The 20,790-nt window shown below is 40.6% G+C and overlaps 1 protein-coding gene across 11 annotated transcripts in view; it reads right to left on the bottom strand.

Moving 5' to 3' along the window:
• Nucleotides 1-20,790, bottom strand: part of caska (calcium/calmodulin-dependent serine protein kinase a) — a 417,836-nt gene that overhangs the window by 141,486 nt on the left and 255,560 nt on the right. For 7 of the 11 annotated variants that reach the window (XM_080203831.1, XM_080203835.1, XM_080203832.1 and 4 more), the window contains 2 exons: nt 7,588-7,687; nt 4,433-4,450 (listed from right to left, as the gene is read on the bottom strand). In XM_080203831.1, coding sequence (XP_080059957.1) covers nt 4,433-4,450; nt 7,588-7,687 — 118 coding nt within the window. The remainder of the gene's footprint in view (nt 1-4,432; nt 4,451-7,587; nt 7,688-20,790) is intronic. The other 4 variants (XM_080203833.1, XM_080203837.1, XM_080203842.1 and 1 more) reach the window with 1 other exon arrangement.

Raw genomic sequence — 20,790 nt, 5'->3', positions numbered from 1 at the left:
AGACCAGCCATGATCTTATTGAATGGTGGGGCAAGCTTAGAGACCAAATGGCTTACTTCTATTCCTATTTCATGTAACATAATAACATAAGAACTAGGAGCAGGAGTAGGTCATTTGGCCCCTCAAGCCTGCCCTGCCATTCAAAAAGATCATGGCTGATCTTCTTGTGGATTCAGTTCCACTTGCCTGCCCGCTCACCAGAGCGGTTAATTCCTTTACTGTTCAAAGATTTATCTATCCTTGCCCTAAAAACATTCAATGAGGTAGCCTCAACTGCTTCACTGGGCGGGGAATTCCACAGATTCATAACCCTTTGAGTGAAGAAATTCCTCTTCAACTCCATCCTAAATCTGCTCCCCCTTATTTTGAGGCTATGTCCCTTAGTTCTAGTTTCACCTGCCAGTGGAAAAAACTTCCCTGCTTTTAACTTAGCCATTCCCTTCATAACCTTATATGTTTCTATAAGGCCTCCCCTCATTCTTCTGAATTCATAGAAAATCATAGAATCCTACAGTGTAGGAAGAGACCATTCAGCCCATCGCGTCTGCACCAACCACAATTCCATCCAGGCCCTATCCCCATATCCTCACCTATTCAGCCACTAATCCATCTAACCTATGCATCCCAGGACACTAAGGGCAATTCAGAATGGCCAATCAACTTAGCCTGCACATCTTTCGACTGTGGATAGAAACCGGAGCACCTGGAGGAAACCCACACAGACACGGGGAGAACGTGCAAAACTCCACACAGACAGTGACCCGAGTCGGGATTCGAACCCAGGTCCTTGGAACTGTGAAGCAGCAGTGCTAACCACTGTGCTGCCCAGATGAGTCCAATGAGTCTATGCTGTTTCTCCTCATAAGCCAACCCTCTCAACTCCGGAATCAACCTAGTGAATCTCCTCTGTACCCCCTCCAGTACCAGTATATCCTTTCTCAAGGAGGCCAAAGCTGTACACAGTACTCCAGACATGGCCTCACCAGCATCTTATATAGCTGAAACATAACCTCACTGTTTTTAAACTCCATCACTCTAGCGGTGAAATGGAATTTTGTCCCTCACTGATCATGATCTATGATCAGTGAGGGACAAAATTCCATTTGCCTTCTTAATTACCTGTTGCACCTGCATACCAACTTTTTATGATTCATGCACAAGGTCTCCCAGGTCCCTCTGCACAGCAGCATGCTGCAATTTTTCACCATTTAAATAATACTCCATTTTGCTGTTATTGATGCCAAAATGGATGACCTCATATTTAGCAACATTGTACTCCATCTGCCAGACCCTTGCCCACTCTCTTAGACTATCTATATCCTTTGCAGATCTTCAGCGTCCTCTGCACGCTTTGCTCTGCCATTCACCTTAGTGTAATCTGCAAATTTTGACACACTACCCTTGGTCCCCAACTCCAAATCATCTGTGTAAATCGTAAACAATTGCGGTTCCAACACTGATCCCTGAGGCACACCATTAGGCACTGATCGCCAACCAGAAAAACACCCATTTACCCCAACTCTTTAGTTTCCGTTAGTTAACCAATCCTCTATCCATACCAATACATTACCCGTAACACTGTGCATCTTTATCTTACGCAGCAGCCTTTGGTGCAGTACCTTGTCAAACGCCTTCTGGAAATCTAGATACATCACATCCATAGGTTCCCCATTGTCCACCGTGCACATAATGTTCTCAAAGAATTCCACCAAACTAGTCAAACATGACCTGTTCTTCATGAACCCATGCTGTGCCTTCCCAATGGGACAATTTTTTATCCAGATGTTTCACTATTTCTTCCTTGATGACAGATTCAAGCATTTTCCCTACTACAGAAGTTAAGCTAACTGGCCTATAGTTATCCAGATTTTGTCCACCCCCTTTTTTAAACAGTGGCGTCTCGTTTGCTGTTTTCTAATTTGCGGGAATCACCCCAGAATCCAGTGAATTTTGGTAAATTACCACTAGTGCATTTGCTATTTCCACTACCATTTCTTTTAGTACCCTGGATGCATTCCATCAGGGCCAGGAGACTTGTTTACCTTTATCCCCATTAGCTTGCCCAACACTACCTCTTTCATGATAATGATAGTTTCTAGGTCCTCACCTACCATAGCCTTCTTGTCATTAATTTTTGGCATGTTATTGTATCACTGACACAAAATATCTGTTCATACCTGAAACAACATTTGTGAAGATGAAGTCAAACTTCCATATACATGTGATAGTTTTACCTTTCTACCTTTTTCTGAATCTCTCCATTGTGCCTGTGTTATCAGACTGCTTTCCTAATGTCAGTTTTCAATTTTCTCCATTAAACATCAGAAATAAATCTGTCTTTGGTTTCTTCCACAACTCCATACATAATCACTGATTCCATTCTGTTCCAGTCAATTTCTCCTGCCCAACCATACGCTCATTTCATATAGTTTTTAGAAAGATTGTCTGTTCCACATACTTTCCATGTGAACTCTCAATCATTTGTTTGTCATCTCCAGACTCAATTATTATAATGGTCTCCGATATAGCTTGGATTGTCCATTTTCCTTTAACTCAAGTTTATCTAAAAGCTTTCTGTCTGTGTCCTATTTCATAAATGTCCTGCTCAGCCTTCACCCTTGTTCTTGTGAACCTACATTGTCTACTAGACCCCGACAACTTAAGTTAAAAATTCTTATTCCTGTTTAAATCGTTTCATGTCTTTTCCATTCCCTAGTTCAGTAACTTCCTCTGTCTCTACAATATCCCACCCTGCAAGCTTTCTGTTCCTCTAATTCTTGCCTCTAGTGCTTTGCCTTTATTCACACTGACACTGGTAACTGTGTCCTCCCATCCTCTAGGTTCCAAATTCTGGAATCCCTTTCCAATATCAATCCACTCTCCTCTCCTTTAAGGCCCTCCTTATAATCCACCTCCGATCAAGCTTTAGTTCATCATTCCTGCCGTCTGCTCCTCTTTCTCAGGATTCATTTCTTGTTTGATTAGATCCTAGGAGGGTTTTGAACATTAAATGTGCTATTTAAATGCAAGTTATTGATGTTCATCTTTCTTTTACTCCAGACTTAACCATCTAGCCTAAAATCAGCAGTTTTTATAATACAAAGTACTTTATTTGATCCAAAACAGATCATTGCAAGAATTTACTGTCTATTTCTCTCCAGAGTGAGTTTAATGCTGGTATACTATTGCATGAGCAAGCTTTTGGCAGCTTTGCAACAATCAATTGCATTGCTCTGTCAAACTATCATTGCAGGACATGCAGACATTGAAAAATTTGCAATAGATGAAAAACTTTGCATCCTGTTCTTCCTTAAAATAGTTCATCTGCAAGCAGTCTTTGGCTGAAATGTGAAATTCATAACCGTGGACTCCCTTGGAGGAAATAAACATTTGAAAATCCCATGACAGTTACCATTAACAAATATCCAAGGCTTAGTCAACTTGTGTTTAGTAAATACTCTAATCACTGAAATGATCAAATACTTGAATACATCATACAAATGGGAAACTGCAGTGCAGTTCAGTTGCTGTACTCTATTTCTGAGAACTGCGTTCAACTTACTATGCTGCTGGAAACCTGGTTCAAATCATGTCCTTACTATAAGCTTCCTCTTTAAAGTGGTTGTAGAGGTTCTTTAATACATGAAATGGGTACTGCAATTCACAGCACACAAGGATTCAAAGCCCGAAACTTGTTCGTTCAGCAAAGTCTTAAAACTTACTTTGACACAGAAATAAAGTGTTTTTTTGAGACTGATATTATCACCATCACAGCAGAACAATGTACAGGAAATTATACTTTGCATCTAACTGTACAAAACTTGCCTGGGAATGCCTGATGCTGACAGGGGCCCAAAAATTAGAACTTTTCATTTCTGAGTATTAACAACCATAACCATTAACACATATCTTAGAAATGCTGTGACTCTCAACATGTATGCATTCAGGACCTCATGACGAATTTGTGGCTTATTGTATTTAAGTTAATTTAAACAATAAAATCTCATCCATAGCTCAGTCCAAATTATAAATTTTAGTGAATATACATCAGTTGGTCAAGTAATAAATTTGTTACCTTAACAAAGGCCCTGCATCAAAGCAAATCTGACCAACTAATTATGTGCAGAAAAAACTGCATGAGGTTCATAACCTTAGGTCAAACATATTCTGATTCTTGGCATTTATATTATTTTAAATCAATTATTAACATTTACAACTATCCTGATTTTAACAAGCAGTGCCAGGAAAAGCTGTGAAGCATATTGATTTGTGTATCAGGAATTAACAGTATGAAGACAGCATGAAATTCAAATACTAGCTCCTCTGTACCATGCCTGTGAAAGGAGAGATAGTGAAATTTACACACACACAAAAAAAGGCACAGTTTATGTAGTATGAAATGCCTTAAATAGAGAAACAAGTAGATACCTACTTTCTGCAGCTAGCAGTCCTAGTAAGTGGGCAGCATTTGGATAAATAACAAACATTAAGAGTGTTTCAAAAGTCATCACACTAGAAGGTAGTTGCGAATGAATTCTCTAATCCATTTGGAACTGAAAAGAAAGTCATTTATGTTTTTTTTGGGAATCATTTCAAAGTTGAAGCCACTACTGGTCAATCAGTGAACGTTTCAACTCCGTGTTGCTCAATACGGTACCACTAGTCACATATGACCAATTGGGAATCTGGAAACCGATAATTACCTTTCAGATTACTGTGGTAAATTAAAAATAATATCCAGCACTTTTGGGTACGGAACTTTAATACTTATATAGGCACGGTGTACACGTGCCCCATTTGCCAGTAAAATTAAGATTAAAAGCAGGGTATGTTTTTTAAAAAATTGTAAGTACCTTACCTCCTTGATTATGAAATGATGGCAGCTATTTATTAATTAAATACACACGTGCAATACATTTATGTGCGCTGTTTGAGTAAGTGAAGGCAAACTCACTAAAATTAAAATTAATGCATGTGTAAAATGGTATCACTGCAGTTTCACTTGTAGCCATTCAGAAACTTTGATTGGACAACATTGCTTCAGAACAATTTTGTTTGAACATAACTTTTGTTGCGTTAACCAATCTACTAACTGATCAGATGCATTAGAAGGAAATGCATAAGTATAAGATTAACTCCATCATTTCCCCATTAAAACAAATAAAACAAAAGGCAATCAGCTAATCTGCTAAAAAATGCAAATTTTTTAACTTTCAGATTTAAATCCTGGGTTTGAGGTGAGTCTTAATTAAATGCTTTGTTCACAAAACAGCAACTATTTGTGAACATCCATACCAGTGCTCAAATGTTACCACAGTGCTGGTGAAAAACATATTGTGCAACACTAAATGTCTATCTTGATGTCGAGACTAGCATCACTTGCAGTAAATTCACTGATCAAATCAGATGTGGTACTTTGAATGATATAAAGAATTAAACAAGAAGTTAGTGGTTAAGACTTCAGGACTAATCAAATTAAGTCATATACTCATGAACATTTCTTTTACCAGCATAATACTGTAACTATTATATTACAATTTCACAGCAGGACATTTCAACTGTTACAACTAACAGAATATATCAACACCAATTTTTCAGCAAGGACTTCGTCATTGAATGGACAAGATATAAAGGAAACACAAGTGTACCTTTGGGGATGGTCAAGCAAACTGGTACAATGAGCACACTTCCGTAAGTAATGAAGCATTCACTGCAAACTTTCACAACATTTTCTTACAATATCGCAAATTATTTCAACATATTTCAGAAGCCGACATGCACTGAAATTTATCATTACAGGTAAACAACCAGTTACACCATCAAGCGTGCTTTTATATTGATCACAAAATCAAGAGCAATGAATACAAACTGGCACTCAGACTAAACTTAGTGCACTGCTGCACAAAACTAAATTCTATTTGCTCAGGAAGTAATTAGATAGCGATCGCTATCTAATTATAGATTACTTGATGTAGAGCTCTAACCACAGGCAAGGGTTTGTATGAAATGAATACTTATGTTTGTATATATGAATTCAAATGAGGGCAACAAGTTTGAAAATTTGCACCTTTTATTTGGTGAAGTAAAAGCAAATTTGTGGGCGGGGTGAGGGGGAAGTGTAGGAGTGAGAGGGTCGGTGGGATGGAGGGGGCGGATGTGGAGCTGGGGCGGGGGGCGTAGGTTTGTGTAGGAGGATCGTGAACAAATAGGTGGATGCACGGCTGGGGCAAAGAGGTGGATGGATGGTTGGAACAAATGGGTGAATCATACAGCGCAGAAGAGGCCTTTTGGTCCATTGAGTCTGCACCGACACATTACAAGCACCTGAACTCCCGCCTAATCCCAACTGCCAGCACTTGGCCCATAGCCCTGAATGTTATAATGTGCCAAGAGCTCATCCAGGTCTTTTTTAAGGATGTGAGGAAACCCACCTCCACCACTCTCCCAGGCAGCTGCATTTTAGACCATCACCACCCTCTGGGTAAAAAGATTCTTCCTCACATCCCCCCTAAACACCCTGACCCTCACCTTGAACCTATGTCCCCTCATGACTGACCCTTCAACTAAGGGGAACAGCTACTCCTTGCCCACTCTGTCCATGACTCTCAATCTTGTACACCTTGATTGGGTTGCCAATCAGTCTTCTCTGCTCCAACAAAAATAAGATGTGAGATGCCGGAGAAGGACTGGGGTAAACACAATAAGAAGTCTCTCAACATCAGGTTAAAGTCCAACAGCTGTTGGACTTTAACTTAGTGTTGAGACTTCCAACAAAAACAAACCAAGCTTACACAAACTCTCTCTATAACTTAAATGTTCCATTTCAGGCAGCATCCTGATAAATCTCCTCTGCACCCTTTCCAGTGTAATCACATCCTTCTGTGTGCGACCAGAACTGCACACAGTACTCTGGCTGTGGCCTCAGCAAAATTATATACAACTCCAAGATGACTCCCCTGCTTTTGTAGTCTATGCTTCGACTGACAAAAGGCAAGTGTCCCATATGCCTTTCTCATCACCCTACTAACATGCCCTTCCACTTTCAGAAATCTGTGGATAAACAAGCCAAGGTCCCTTTGTTCCACAGAACTTCCTGGTGTCCTGCCATTCATTGGATACTTCCTTGTGGAACTGGTGGATGGATGGTTGGGGCGAACAGGTGATTAGGTGGGAGATATCAGTTTTGGTGCTCCATTAAGTTATGCCAGATAATCACTGAGTTAGACCAGGTATTAAGCTGTGCAACATTGAGGCTAGATGGCCAGGTAAGCCCCATATATTACCCAAATCTCTGACCTGAAGCTCAGTGTCTCATTCTCACAGGATCGCAGACAGCAGGAATCAGCCCACTGTAACTTTAAACTTCAAAGGCAAAGGCAATTTCCACACGTGCGTGCCAGAACCTCCATGGGATTCTGATGACTATCTCCAAACTTGTGTCCCACATCTGATGATTGGGAGGTGAGGATTTGGGCCATGGATTTAATAAATATTTACTTTTGTTGCAGAGCTTCAGCATTTTGCTCAATCAAGGTTACATAAGGATTTGCTTTAATATCTGGTTTCTCCTAATGGAAAAAAAATTACCTGAGGAAGTTGGGTCTTCAGAGAAATCAGGCAGCTCTTCAGGGGGGTCTCCATAGAAAGAATTGAACTTGTGGCTTGATACAGCTGCTAGTACTGCCCCCTGAAATAAATGAAAAATCTATAACTTTATTGGACACTTACATTGAGATAACATCCTAAACCAAGAAATAACATGATTGGGTGAACAATCATACCTTCATCCTCAATAAAAAGACAAATGCTGTGCATCCCTGTTCGCTTACGCTGAGGGAGAATTTAGCATGGTCAATGCACCTAATTAGCACTTCTTTTGAACTGTGGGAGGAAACCAGAGAACCTGGGGGAAACCCATGCAGACACAGGGAGAATGTGCAGATTCCACACAGACAGTGACCCAAGCTGGGAATTGAACCTGGGTCCCTGGCGCTGTGAGGCAGCAATGCTAAGCACTGTGCCATCATGCCACCCATGTTATGGCAGTATCATATGTTATAAATTTTGTTACAGACAGAGCAACAGACTGGAACACCCCTACAAAGCACACATCATGTATTTACTCAGCTTCACCTTTCATTGAATAGTTTCTTTCATGGCGGCAGCACAATGGCACAGTGATTAGCACGGTTGCCTCATAGCTCCAGGGACAGTCGATTCTTGGCTTGGGTCAGTGTTTGTGTGGAGTTTACACTTTCAGTGTCTGCGTGGGTTTCCTCCAGGTGCTCTGGTTTCCCTAACCCTAATGTGCAGATTAGGTGAATTGGTCATGCTAAATTCTCCCTCGGTGTACCCAAACAGGCGCTGGACTGTGGCAACTAGGGGATTTTCACAGTAACTTCTTTGCAGTGTGAATGTAAGCCTACTTGTGACTAATAAATAAACTTTACTTTGTACCAAAGTTGTTGCTGAAAAGTCAACATAATCACAAACAGAAAAAAGTTAGAACTCAAAAGAAAAACATCTCATTCATAATTTACTTTTGGCTTGTGATGAAACACACCCTGGTGCACTATAGTCTATCACTGATTTTCAATCAGTTACCTAGATATTTTTAATGAAAAGCATATGGAGAGTCTTCCTTTTTCTCTCTGTCATTATCAAAGTAATATTTCACTACCGAAACATACAAAGCAGCATTTCATACAGCATGAATAATGCAATTGATCTTCTGGACACTTATGGAAGATTATATATATAGTATACAAATCGGGAGAGTATTCACTGTTTTGGTTCCTTGAGCCTGCTCCACCATGCAGAAAGATCATGTGCTTTCATGTGATTGTGGTCTCAATTTCAATACTTAGTCTACTCCTGAAATCGATAATAATTTCAAGATTAGTTCTGTCTAGATAGTAGGAAGTTAAAATTATCAAACTTATATGCCATTCCAGTGTCCAAATAAACAGTTGAATAATAAGCCTAAGTTCTATATTGAGAAATAATTCAAATTAAGAACTATAAGAACTATATTATTTTTTGGGCATGAGGGTCAAAATTCACAACCATGCTATGCCCTGTGAAGTAGAGGTAGGTAGCATGCAAATGCCATGTTGCCAATGTGTTTATCTGATTATAGCATGGGGCTGTTGTGCCCCTGGCTGCTTCTTTATTTAGTGCTATGAGCAGGATGTAGAGAGGCTTCAATGATATTTAGACAGGCTCACTAAGTGGGCAAGAACATGACAGATGGAATGTAAAGTGGAAAAATATGAAGTTATACATTTTGAATGGTAAAACAGAAATGCAGATTATTTCTTAAATGGTGAAAGGCTGGGAAGTGTTGATTTCCAAAGGGACTGAAGTGCCCTTTTCATAAATCACTGAAAGCTAATGTGCAGGTGCAGCAAGCAATTAGGAAGGCAAATGGAATGTTGACCTTTATTGCAAGAGGGAGCCAAGCAGTGTGCACTAATAGCACGTGCCTTTTAAAAGCAGCACTGAATTACAGGAAACTGTTAGGGTATTGCTGCAATTGTAAACCAAATAAATGAAAATCAGGGCAGAAGGGAGGTTCCGTGGTCACAAATTCAGTGCTGAAAGCCCTGGTGGCAGTGATGGACAAAATGAGATGCCTTGCTTTTGTGGGAGATTAAGAGACCCTGGAGGATATTGAGAGCAGGGGGTCAGGGAGGTCAACTCCAAGCATGTAGCCCTGAGGATCTGGCAACAACACCACAAAAAGTCTAATACCTCACATGTGGTCAACGTCAGTGAATGCATCTTCATATGGCATCTCCTACCCAATACTCCACCAGCCTCTCAGACTGCTTAATGGATCACACCCCAAGCACCGATGTTTGGCACTTGGGATTCACACTGACATTTAGGTCACCCCCTTACAACATTCTGAGCCTCACACCCAAGTCCCACTGCCAACACATACATTCAGCTTTTCAGTTATGGGATGCATATCACCCAAATACACTGGTACGCACTCACTGACTTTTTTCCCTCTTTCTTGTGGAGAGGATGGTACAAAATAGAAGGGAATAGAACAAAACATGTGGAACACGAATGCTGACATCTCCTGAGCTCTATGGAGGAGAGTGGTCTCCACATCATTGGTCCAACTACAACAGAATCTGTGACATCTGGCATTGAAGAAGACAGCATCTTTCATATGCTCCCTTTCAACACCAAGCTCTCCTTCATTCTGCTATCTGGCAAGTTAAACTAACTGCAGATGATGTTACCATGGGCCTCTTGCCCTCAGCTCACCACCATCTTCAGGTTTTGAGCAATCTTTTTGAACCTCTGCAGTTCACGTGTGGTTGGTATACCCACAGTGCTAATAGGTAGCAATTCCAGAATTTTGATCCAGCAACTAAGATGGGATGGTGATAAAATATAGTTCCAATGCTGTTTGGCTTGGAAGGAAACATGCATAGCACGGTGGCAAAGTGATTAGAACTGCTGTCTCACAGCACCTGGGATCCAGGTTCGATTCCTGGCTTGGGCCACTGCTTGTGTGGTGTTTGCATGTTCTCCCCATGTCTGTGTAGGTTTCCTCTAACAATCAGAAAAAAATGGTTAGGTGCATTGGCCATGCTAAATTCTCCCTCAGTGTGGTTGAACAGGTACTGGATTGTGGCGACTAGAGAATTTTCACAGTAACTTCATTGTAATGCTAATCTAAGCCTTCTTGTAAATAAACTTTAAAGCTTTTCAATTCCAGACTTTGCACATTCTCCCTGAGTCTGCGTTGGTTTCCTCCAAGTGTTCCAGTTTCCTCCCACAGTCCAAAGATGTGCAGGTTAAGTCAACTGGCTGTGCTAAATTGCCCCCAGGTGTCAGGGGGATTGGCAGGGTAAATACATGGGGTTATGGACATGGGGCGTTGGTGGGATTGTTGTCAATGCAGGTTCAATGGGTTGAATTTCCTCCTTCTGCACTGTAGGGATTCAATGATCCTACGAAGGCTGTGGTATTCCTATACATCTCCTACTCTTGTTCCTCAAGGTGGTAGAGGTCGTGGGTTTGGACGATGCTGTTCAAGAGCTTCCTCCCAACATAATATCAGTGCCAGTGCTGGGGGTTGTAAATGTTGAATTGGACAGGCTCTTTAATGTTCAGCTTTGAGTGTTGCCTGGTTGAATGCAGCTCCAAAGAGTTCCTGATTTTTGCCTTGTAGATGATGGATAACCTTTCGGGAGGCTATAAGCTTCTTGCTCAGAATTATCAGCCTCTGATCTGCTCTTGTAGCCGCAATATTTATATAATTGGTCAAATTCAATTTTTGGCTAATGGTAACCCCCAGCACGTTGAAGGTGGAAGATTCAGCGATGATAATGTTGTTGACTGTTAAAGGGAAATGATACAAATCTCTTATTGGAGATGGTTACTTCTTGGCACTTTTAGGACTAAAAGAAGACATGAGGTTGCTTTGGCAGAGAGAGTGAAGGAAAATCCAAAGGGCTTCTATTGGTATGTAAGGAGCAAAAGGATAGTGAGGGATAAAATTGGTCCTCTTGAAGACTAGAGTGGTAGGCTGAGTATGGAACCAAAAGAGATGGGGGAGATACTAAACGGGTTTTTTACATCTGTATTTTCTGAGGAAATGGGCATGGAGTCTATGGAAATAGGGCAAACAGATAGGGAGGTCATGGAACCTTTACAGATCACAGGGGAGGTGGTGCTGGCTGTCTTGAGGCAAATCAGAGAGTGGATAAATCCCCAGGACCGCACATGGTATTCCCACGGACCTTGAGGGAGGCTAGTGTTGAACATGCAGGGGCTCTGGCAGACATATTTAAAATGTCAGTATTCACGGGGGAGGTGCCAGACGATTGGAGGGTGGCTCATGTTGTTCCGTTGTTTAAAAAAGGTTCAAAAAGAAATCCGGTAAGTTTGACGTCTGTGGTGGGCAAGTTATTGGAAGAGTGATAAGGGATAGGATCTACAATATTTGGATAGACAGGGACTTATTAGGGATAGTCAACATGACTGTGTGTGTGGTAGGTCATGTTTGACCAATCTATTAGAGTTTTTCGAGGAGGTTACCAGGAAAGAGGGGAAGGCGGTGGATGTTGTCTACCTGGATTTCAGCAAGGCCTTTGGTAAAGTCCCTCATGGGAGGTTAGTTAGGAAGGTTCAGTCGCTAGGTATACATGGGGGGGTAGTAAATTGGATTAGACACTGGCTCAATGGAAGAAGCCAGAGAGTGGTTGTGGAGGATTGCTTCTTTGAGTGGAGGCCTGTGACGAGTGGTGTGCTGCAGGGATCGGTGTTGGGTCCATTGTTGTTTGTCATCTATATCAATGATCTGGATGATAATGTGGTAAATTGAATCAGCAAATTTGCTGATGATACAAAGATTGGAGGTGTAGTGGACAGTAAGGAAGGTTTTCAAAGCTTGCAGAGGGATTTGAACCAACTAGAAAAATGGGCTGAAAAATGGCAAATGGAATTTAACGTAGACAAGTGAGAGGTATTGCACTTTGGAAGGACAAACCAAAGTAGAACGTACAGGCTAAATGGTAGGACTCTGAAAAGTGCAGTTGAACAGAGGGATCTGGGAATACAGGTACAGAATTCCCTAAAAGTGACATCACAGGTGGATAGGGTGGTAAAGAGTACTTTTGGTACATTGGCCTTTATAAATCGAAGTATCGAGTATAAAAGTTGGAGTGTTATGGTAAGGTTGTATAAGGCATTGGTGAGGCTGAATTTAGATTACTGTGTACAGTTCTGGTCACCTAGTTACAGGAAGGATGTAAATAAGGTTGAAAGAGTGCAGAGAAGGTTCACAAGGACAATGCCGGGACTTGAGAAGCTGAATTACAGAGATTGAATAGGTTAGGACTTTATTCCCTGGAGCGTAGAAGAATGAGGGGAGATTTGATAGAGGTGTATAAGATTTTGATGGGTATAGATAGAGTGAATGCAAGCAGGCTTTTTCCACTGAGGCTAGAGGAGAAAAAAACCAGAGGGCATGGGTTAAGGGTGAAAGGAGAAAAGTTTAAAGGGAATATTAGGGGGGATTCTTCACACAGAGTGGTGGGAGTGTGGAATGAGCTGCCGGATAAAGTGGTAAATGTGGGCTCACTTTTAACATTTAAGAAAAACTTGGACAGGTTCATGAATGAGAGGGGTGTGGAGGGATATGGTTCACGTGCAGGACAGTGGGACTAGGCAAAAAATGGTTCGGTACAGACAAGAAGGTCCAAAAGGCTTGTTTCTGAGCTGTAATTTTCTATGGTTCAATGACAAAATTTAGAACTGTGGCGTGCTAACTTTAAGAGAGTTAGAGATAGAAATGATTGTATTAATTGATAAACTTGGTTGAAGAACGGAAAACACATCGTGTGGCAATAATGTATCAAGATTCCATTGTGGGTAGGGAAGACATGCATGTTGGGACCCGAGGAAGGGGTATGGAGTTAAACGTCATGGTAAAATAGTATTCACTGATACACTGCCTATTGCTAAATTTGTTAATTTAGTAAATCTGTTCTGCAGTTTGTAGCCTAAACAACACGTCATTATTTCTTCTACTTTTCAAAATCTAGGGATTCTTGCAATGTCTAGTGCCCATCTAATGAGATAAATACAGTAACCAGGTATTAAGGTTAACATTTCCACAATGTTGCATTCCCAAATTGGCCAAGGCCAGAGATTTGTACTGGACAAAACCTACTTTGTAGAACTATTGCTGTAAACATTGACAAGCACAACAGATTTAACTACTGGCAAGACTGTAACAAATAGCATTTACAGCAGTGGACACATGTTGCACTTTTTTTTATGCGTTCATGGGATGTGGGCCTTGCTGGTTGGGCGCTTAAGAGTCAGCCACCTTGTCACATAGGCCTGACCAGGTAAGGATGACAGATTTTTTTTCCCTCCCTGAAAGGAGGTGATGGATTTTTACGACAATCAATGGTCATATTTGGACTCTTAATTCCAGATTTATATTGAATTCCCATTTGACCATCTGCCATGCTGGAGTTCCAGTCTGGGTCCCCAGAGCATTACTCTGGGTCTCTAAGTTACTAGTCCAATGGCAATACCACTACGCCACTGCCTTGCCTTGTTGCAAGGGAAGTTACCTGCTGCAAGAATGCCACATAACCAGCTATGGGGTAGTACCCACCCTGCCCCCATCCCATTTAAATAAAGCATTACGTTGATTATTTAAGCAGCCAAAAATCTTGAATTAATCATACATCAGCAGTTGCAATTTTACAATTTTGCCTACATTTTGTCAACGACATACTTTTAGCAACAGAACAACATTGAAACACATCCTGTCATGTGACCAAGTGATTTTCTCTTTTTTGGAAAGTGCACAAACAGCAAATCAGCTGTGTGGCATGTGCACAATGAGTAACAAAGCATTAAAGCTGAATCTGCAATATCTTGGAACTTCTGTAGCCTGGGGTCAGCTGTCAATCAACTATAGCGAAGCAGGTGCCTCTGCAATATCCAGCATTCCCACAATTTTTCAAGGATTTATTTTCCAGGATTTCTCTGTGAAGCCCCTGGAGCAAGTATTAAAAAATCAACAGTAATAACATCAGGATCACACCTGCATGCAATCCACAATTACACAGGATTACATCAATTAAAGGCTTCAACTTCAATTTGATTCTTTGGTGACTGTCTGAGTGGAGTTTGCATGTCCTCCCCATTTCTGCATGGGTTTCCTCTAGGACCTCCAGTTTCCCCCTCAGTCCAAAGATGTGCAGGTTAGGTGGACTGGCCATGTCAAATTGCTCCTTAGTGTCCAAATACATGTAGGTTGGGGAGATTAGCAGGGCATATACATGGGAGTTATGGGGATAAGATGGGGGTAGGCCTGCTCAAAGATATAGCGTCAGAGAGTGGGTGCAGACTTGATGGGGCTGAATGGCCTCCTTCTGCACTATAGGGATTGTATGATTCATTAGGGCAAATAAAGGCAAACAATTAAGTCAAAACTATACAGAAAGGAAATTATTACTCCTTTCAATTTTTATATTTAAGCTTTTAATATGGCAATATGAAACAAGTTATCAAGAAGAAATAGGTGTTTAAAAAAATTAGACTACAATTTTGGCCTACATATTATAAAAGAGACATGGAAGCAATGGAAAAAGTGCAAGAAATGATTTACTAATTTAAAAAATTCTTTCAAAGCATATGGGCATTGCTAGTTAGGCCAGTATTTGTTGTCCTCCCCTAACTGCCCATGAGAAGTGGCAAGCTGCCTCTTGAATCGCTGCTGTCTGTGTTGTGAAGGTGCACCTACTGCAGAGTTCCAGAATTTTGACTCGGAAATAGTGAAGGAACAGCAATATAGTTCCAAGTCAGAATGGTGTGTGGCGTAGAGGGGAAGGTGAACATGGTGGTGTTCCAATATGTTGATGCCTTGTCCTTCTAGGTTTCAGAGGTTACGGTTTGGAAGACCCTGTTGAAGAAATCTTGGCGAGTTGCTGCTGTGCATTTTATACATGGTATACGCTGACGCCACTATGTCAGTGGTGGAGCGAGTGAACATTTGAAGTGGTGGATGGAGTGCCAATCAAACAAGCTGCTTTGTCCTGGAGGGTTTTGAGCTTCGAGCGTTGTTATATCGAGGCAAATGGAGAGTATTCCATTAAACACCTGACATGCTTTGTAGATGGAGGGTAGGCTTTGGAGAATCAGGAGATTGCAGAATTCTTAGCCTCTGACTCACTCTTGTAGCCACAACATTTACATGGCTGATCCAGTTCAATTTCTGGTCAATGGCAGCCCCCAAGATGCTGATAATGGGGGATTCAGCAATAATACTGGTGGTGAATGATAAGGGAGATGGTTTGATTCTTTGTTGGAGATGGTTATTGCCTGGCATTTGTGTGGCATGAATGCTACTTGCCACTTATTAGACCTGTTGCATATGGACATAGACTGCTTCAGTATTGACGAGATGTGAATGGGATTGAACATTATGCAGTGAACATCCCTCACTTCTGATTTTATGTCATTGATAAAGCAGCTGAGCATGACTGAGCTTGGGCACTTCTCCAAGAAACTCCTGCAGCTATGTCCTGGGGCTGAGAAGATTGACTTCCTACAACGATCTTCCACTGTGCCAGGTATGACTTCAACCAATTCTCATTGACTTCAGTTTTGCTAGCGCTCCTCGATGCCACACTCCAACAAATGATATGTGAACTGAGGAAAACTGATCAGGAAAGACTGAACAATCTGGACAAAAGATTGAGGACTGACCTGACAGAGATCTTTACAACAATGAAAGAATTTGATAAAGTAAACATAGTGATGATATTTTCATTCAGCAGAAATCAGAACTAGAGGCATAGGTATAATTAACAAATCCACTGAGAAATTCAGAAGAAACGTTTTTATCCATAGACTGATTGGAACGTGGGACTTGCTATCACAAGGAGTAGTTGACGTGACTAGCATTCAACAGGAAACTAGAGAAACAAGGGAGAGAGGAATATAAGGGCGTGTTGATGAAGTTAGACGAACTAAAATGGGCGGAGGATTATGTGAAGCATAAATGCTGGCACGAACACATTTGGCGAATGGTATGTTCTGCACTACAAATGCTAACTATGTAATAGTTTGACAGAGAGACATACCTATATATGGGTATTGCGCTTTGTACAGAGACTAAGAAAACTCTGTATCGAGGTGAAAGAAATAGAACTCGAAGTTAATAAGGTGAAGTGTTAATAATTACAAACAGCGTGTGGATTATTCATTCTGGCATTGTATATGGAGACAAGCAATTTCTGTCTAAACAAAAAGGAATGATAGTTTGGCCTCTTTTAGGTAGCAATGACAGTTTGGTAGGAGGACCAAGGCAAATAATTCAACTGACTTGCTTCGAGTGCAACGTAGAGACACAAAGAATGGTAGTCTTCTGAGAAATAATCAAGTTAAATAGAATAAGCAAGAGGGATTTGGTTTTATAGATAACTGTAGAACCTTGTAGACAAAAACAGCTTAAACAAGTAGTTATGTTGCTGGCAAGCAACAAGCACAGTTGGGATTATTTAAAGTAAAGTTAGACAAATGTTTGGGGACATGGATGAGTTATTGACTGGTTGGGCCCTGGGCGAAGAACAAAATGCCACAGGTAATTATGAATGAGGAAGAGCAATTGCCCTTTTAGCATGAGACTAAAGTCATTCTTCATTCATGAATTCAGGGTTTCTACCGATTTTAAGTGTTGGATCTCTGTGTGAAGAGCATCAAGATACCAGTTATAACATTTCTCTTTGCTTATTTTTAATCTATGTGCCCTTGTTCTACTCCAACAATTTAATTTGAATAACATTTCCATTCTATTAACAATCTTATATACCCTATATTATCACTTTGTGAAATCTATAAATTATTTATAGACTGAAAAGCTCAAGTTACTTCTGGCTTCAGCTGTCTTTTAGTAAAGACACTAGACACTCAAGAACTATACAATTTTCTACAAGTGTATAATCAAAGGAACAGCTAACACTTTGTGCTGTGGAGAGCCCAATTTTGGATAAGTTCAGATAGCTTGGATAGGATATAGGAACAGTCGAAGACCAGTTAATCCATGTAGCCTGTTCTGGCATTCAATGAGATCACTGCTGATCAACCCCATCTATCTGCCTTTGGCCCATATCGCTTAATACCTTTGCTTAACAAAAATTTCTCTCTCTCTCATTTAAAATTAGAAACTGATCTAGTATCAGCTGTCATTTGTGGAAAAGTTCCAAACCTCTACCACTCTCGTGTGTGTAAAAATGTTTCCCAACACCACTCCTGAACAGTTTGGTTCTAATTTTTAGACTATGCCCCCTAGTTCTAGAATCTCCAACCAATGGAAATAGTTTATTTTTATCTGCCTTGTATTTTTCTGTTAATATCTTGAACACTTCGATCAGATCGCCCCTCAACCTTCTAAATTCTAGATAAAACGGGCTTAATTTGTATAATTCTCCTCAATTTAACCCTTGGAGTCCAGGTATCATTCTTATAAACCTAGCTGTATTCCCTCCAAGACCAATATATCCTCCTGAAAGTGTGGTACCCAGATCTGCTCTCAGTACTCTAAGTGGGATCTAACCAGGGTTTTGTATAGATGCAGCATAATTTCTTCTTCCTTGTACTCCAGTCCTCTAGACATAAAGGCTAGCATTTCATTAGCCTTCTTGATTATTTTCTGCACCAATCATGGCATTTTAAAGATCTATGCACCTGAAACCCCAAATCTTTTTAAATCACTCACTGTATTTAACTTCATACCATCTAGAGAGTATCCTGATCCATCCTTTTCCAAAATAATTGCAGGTTTCATTTAAAAAGACTGTTCAGCAAATCAAGTGAACTTGGGAGTTTTAGAAACAGGCTGGGAAGCTTTTAAAAGAAACCCTTAAACACTTCAGTTCTTGGAAGGTATATGCACAATCTTTTTTTTTAACAGCTGTTGCCTTGTCACTGTTATTCTGCAGACTGTCTGAAGTTCCTCCTGAGTTCTAGATAAAATGATTTCAGTTTCAGAGAATTAGTTTCATTCATGTGATTAATAATCATGATGTTCAACAGGAAATAATGACAACCTTTCAGTACCACAGAATGAATTTCAGTCACATGCTCAACAGCCATTGATATTCAGTAGAAAGTAAATGGCAAATTTTCACACAACTTGTCAGCTTTCCTTTAATACCTGGAGATAGAATTTAGGAGTTTATCGACTTTGTATTTTGGAGTAAACTTTGATACTAGCAGATATGAATTTCACTAAAGAGTGCTATTTAAGCTGTCCAGTCAAGCGGGAGACCCCCACCCATTGCGATTCAATTGCGAACTTTCCAGAAGCTTGATAGTCTGTGTTAAAGTTGCAAAGGTCACCTGGTCCCTTTGGCAGTCATTTTAACAGTTCAGGAGTGTCACTTTTTAAATAAATAAAGGCAGTTTCAGACCAATATTCTTTCTTCATTCACCATAAACAGGTATTATGACAAACATATAAATAGGGCTCAAGTTTTGCTCCTTTCTTGAAATTTCTGTTGTTTATCTAGGTTTTACACAGTTCTTCAAATGGCAAACTCATTGCTCCTGTGCAGTCTCTCTTTCTTGCCTACAAATGGATAAATATGCTCATGTATTTCAAGTTCGCAGCATCAAGATCACAGAAAGCACTGCAGCTATACCCTGACCACAGAAAGCACCCATGACTATAATGGGAGCAAACAGTTTACAGTGGGAACATAGACTGCACACCACTGTCTAGGGCAGCACATGGTTAACACTGCTGTCTCTCAGTGCCAAGGACCTGGGTTTGATTCCAGGCTTGGGTTACTGTCTGTGTGGAGTTTGCATGTTCTCCCTATGTCTGCATGGGTTTCCTTCGGGTACTCTGGTTTCCTCCCACAGTCCAGAAGAAGTGCTGGTTAGGTGCAACGGCCATGCTAAATTCTCCCTCAGTGTATCCAAACATGCGCCAAGTGTGGCGATTAGGGGATTTTCATAGTAACTTCATTGCAGTGTTAATGACCATAGTGGATCAGATCGCAAACAATGACGGGATATGGTACAGGAAAGGGATAAAGAATCTGAACTAATGCGACAACAATAATCTCTCCCTCAATGTCAACAAAAGGAAGGAGATATAGCGAAGGAAGTACAGCGGAGGGCATGCCCTTGTCTACATCAATGGGACAAAGCAGAAATGATCAAGAGCTTCAAGTTTTAGGTGTCTAGATCACCAACAACCAGTCCTGGTTGGTCCATGCAGATGCTATAGTTAAGAAAGTCCACCAATGCCTCTACTCTCTCAGGAGGCTCGGGAAATTTGGTATGTCCACAATGACTTTCACCATTTTTTATAAATGCACTATAGAAAGCATGCTTTCTGGTTGTATCACAGCTTGGTATGGCTTCTGCTCTGTCTAAGACAGCAAAAAGCTACAAAGGATCCTGAACAAAGCCCAGTCCTACATGCAAACCAGCTTCCCATCCATTGACTCTGTCTACACTTCCTGCTGTCTTGGAAAAGCAGCCAGCATAATCAAGGACCCCACACATGCCAGACATGGTCTTTTCCAGCTTCTCCCATCAGGAAAAAGACATGTAGTGTGATAACACGTACTAACAAACTCAAGAACAGTTTCTTCCCTGCTGTCATCAGACTTTTGAATGGTCCTATCATATATAAAGCTGATCTTTCTCTTCACTTTGCCTGTAACTGTAACATCATATCTTGCACCCTATACTTTCCTTCTCCCCAATGTACTCTATGAATGGTATGTTTTGGCTGTCTAGTGCATAAGAAACAACACTTTTCACTGTATCCCAATACATGTGACAATAATAAATGAAAACAAATAATCTGTTTTAGTAATGTTGGTATGAAGATAAACATTGGCTAGGAAATCAGAGTGAACAGCTTTGAATCATCCGTACTTCTTTGAAATGGTGCCACGGATCTTTTATATTCACCAAGGTGGTTTGGTTTAATGCCTCATTTAGTGCCTTCGCCTTCAAAGTGGGACCTGAATCCCCAACTTGTGACTTAGGAGGCGAGAGTGCAGAAAGTCATCGCTGTTTACCAAGGCTATACACAGCATATTTCACTTAAAATATGCCACTTAATGTATTTTATACAACTAATAAATCTGTAAGTAAATTAAATTATTACAGTGAAACTCTCCTTCAACGGAAACACACATCTTTAAACTGTTCAGTTGACAATATTTTCCAACTGCAACTTACTGCATGAATTTTGAAAACCCTGCTACTCAAATTTAA

The sequence above is a fragment of the Carcharhinus amblyrhynchos genome, chromosome 15 (assembly GCF_965287045.1).
Source record: "Carcharhinus amblyrhynchos chromosome 15, sCarAmb.v2.hapA, whole genome shotgun sequence".
NCBI lineage: Eukaryota > Metazoa > Chordata > Chondrichthyes > Carcharhiniformes > Carcharhinidae > Carcharhinus > Carcharhinus amblyrhynchos.
Note: the sequence above shows the minus strand (reverse complement) of the source record. Positions and strands in the feature narration are given on the sequence as shown.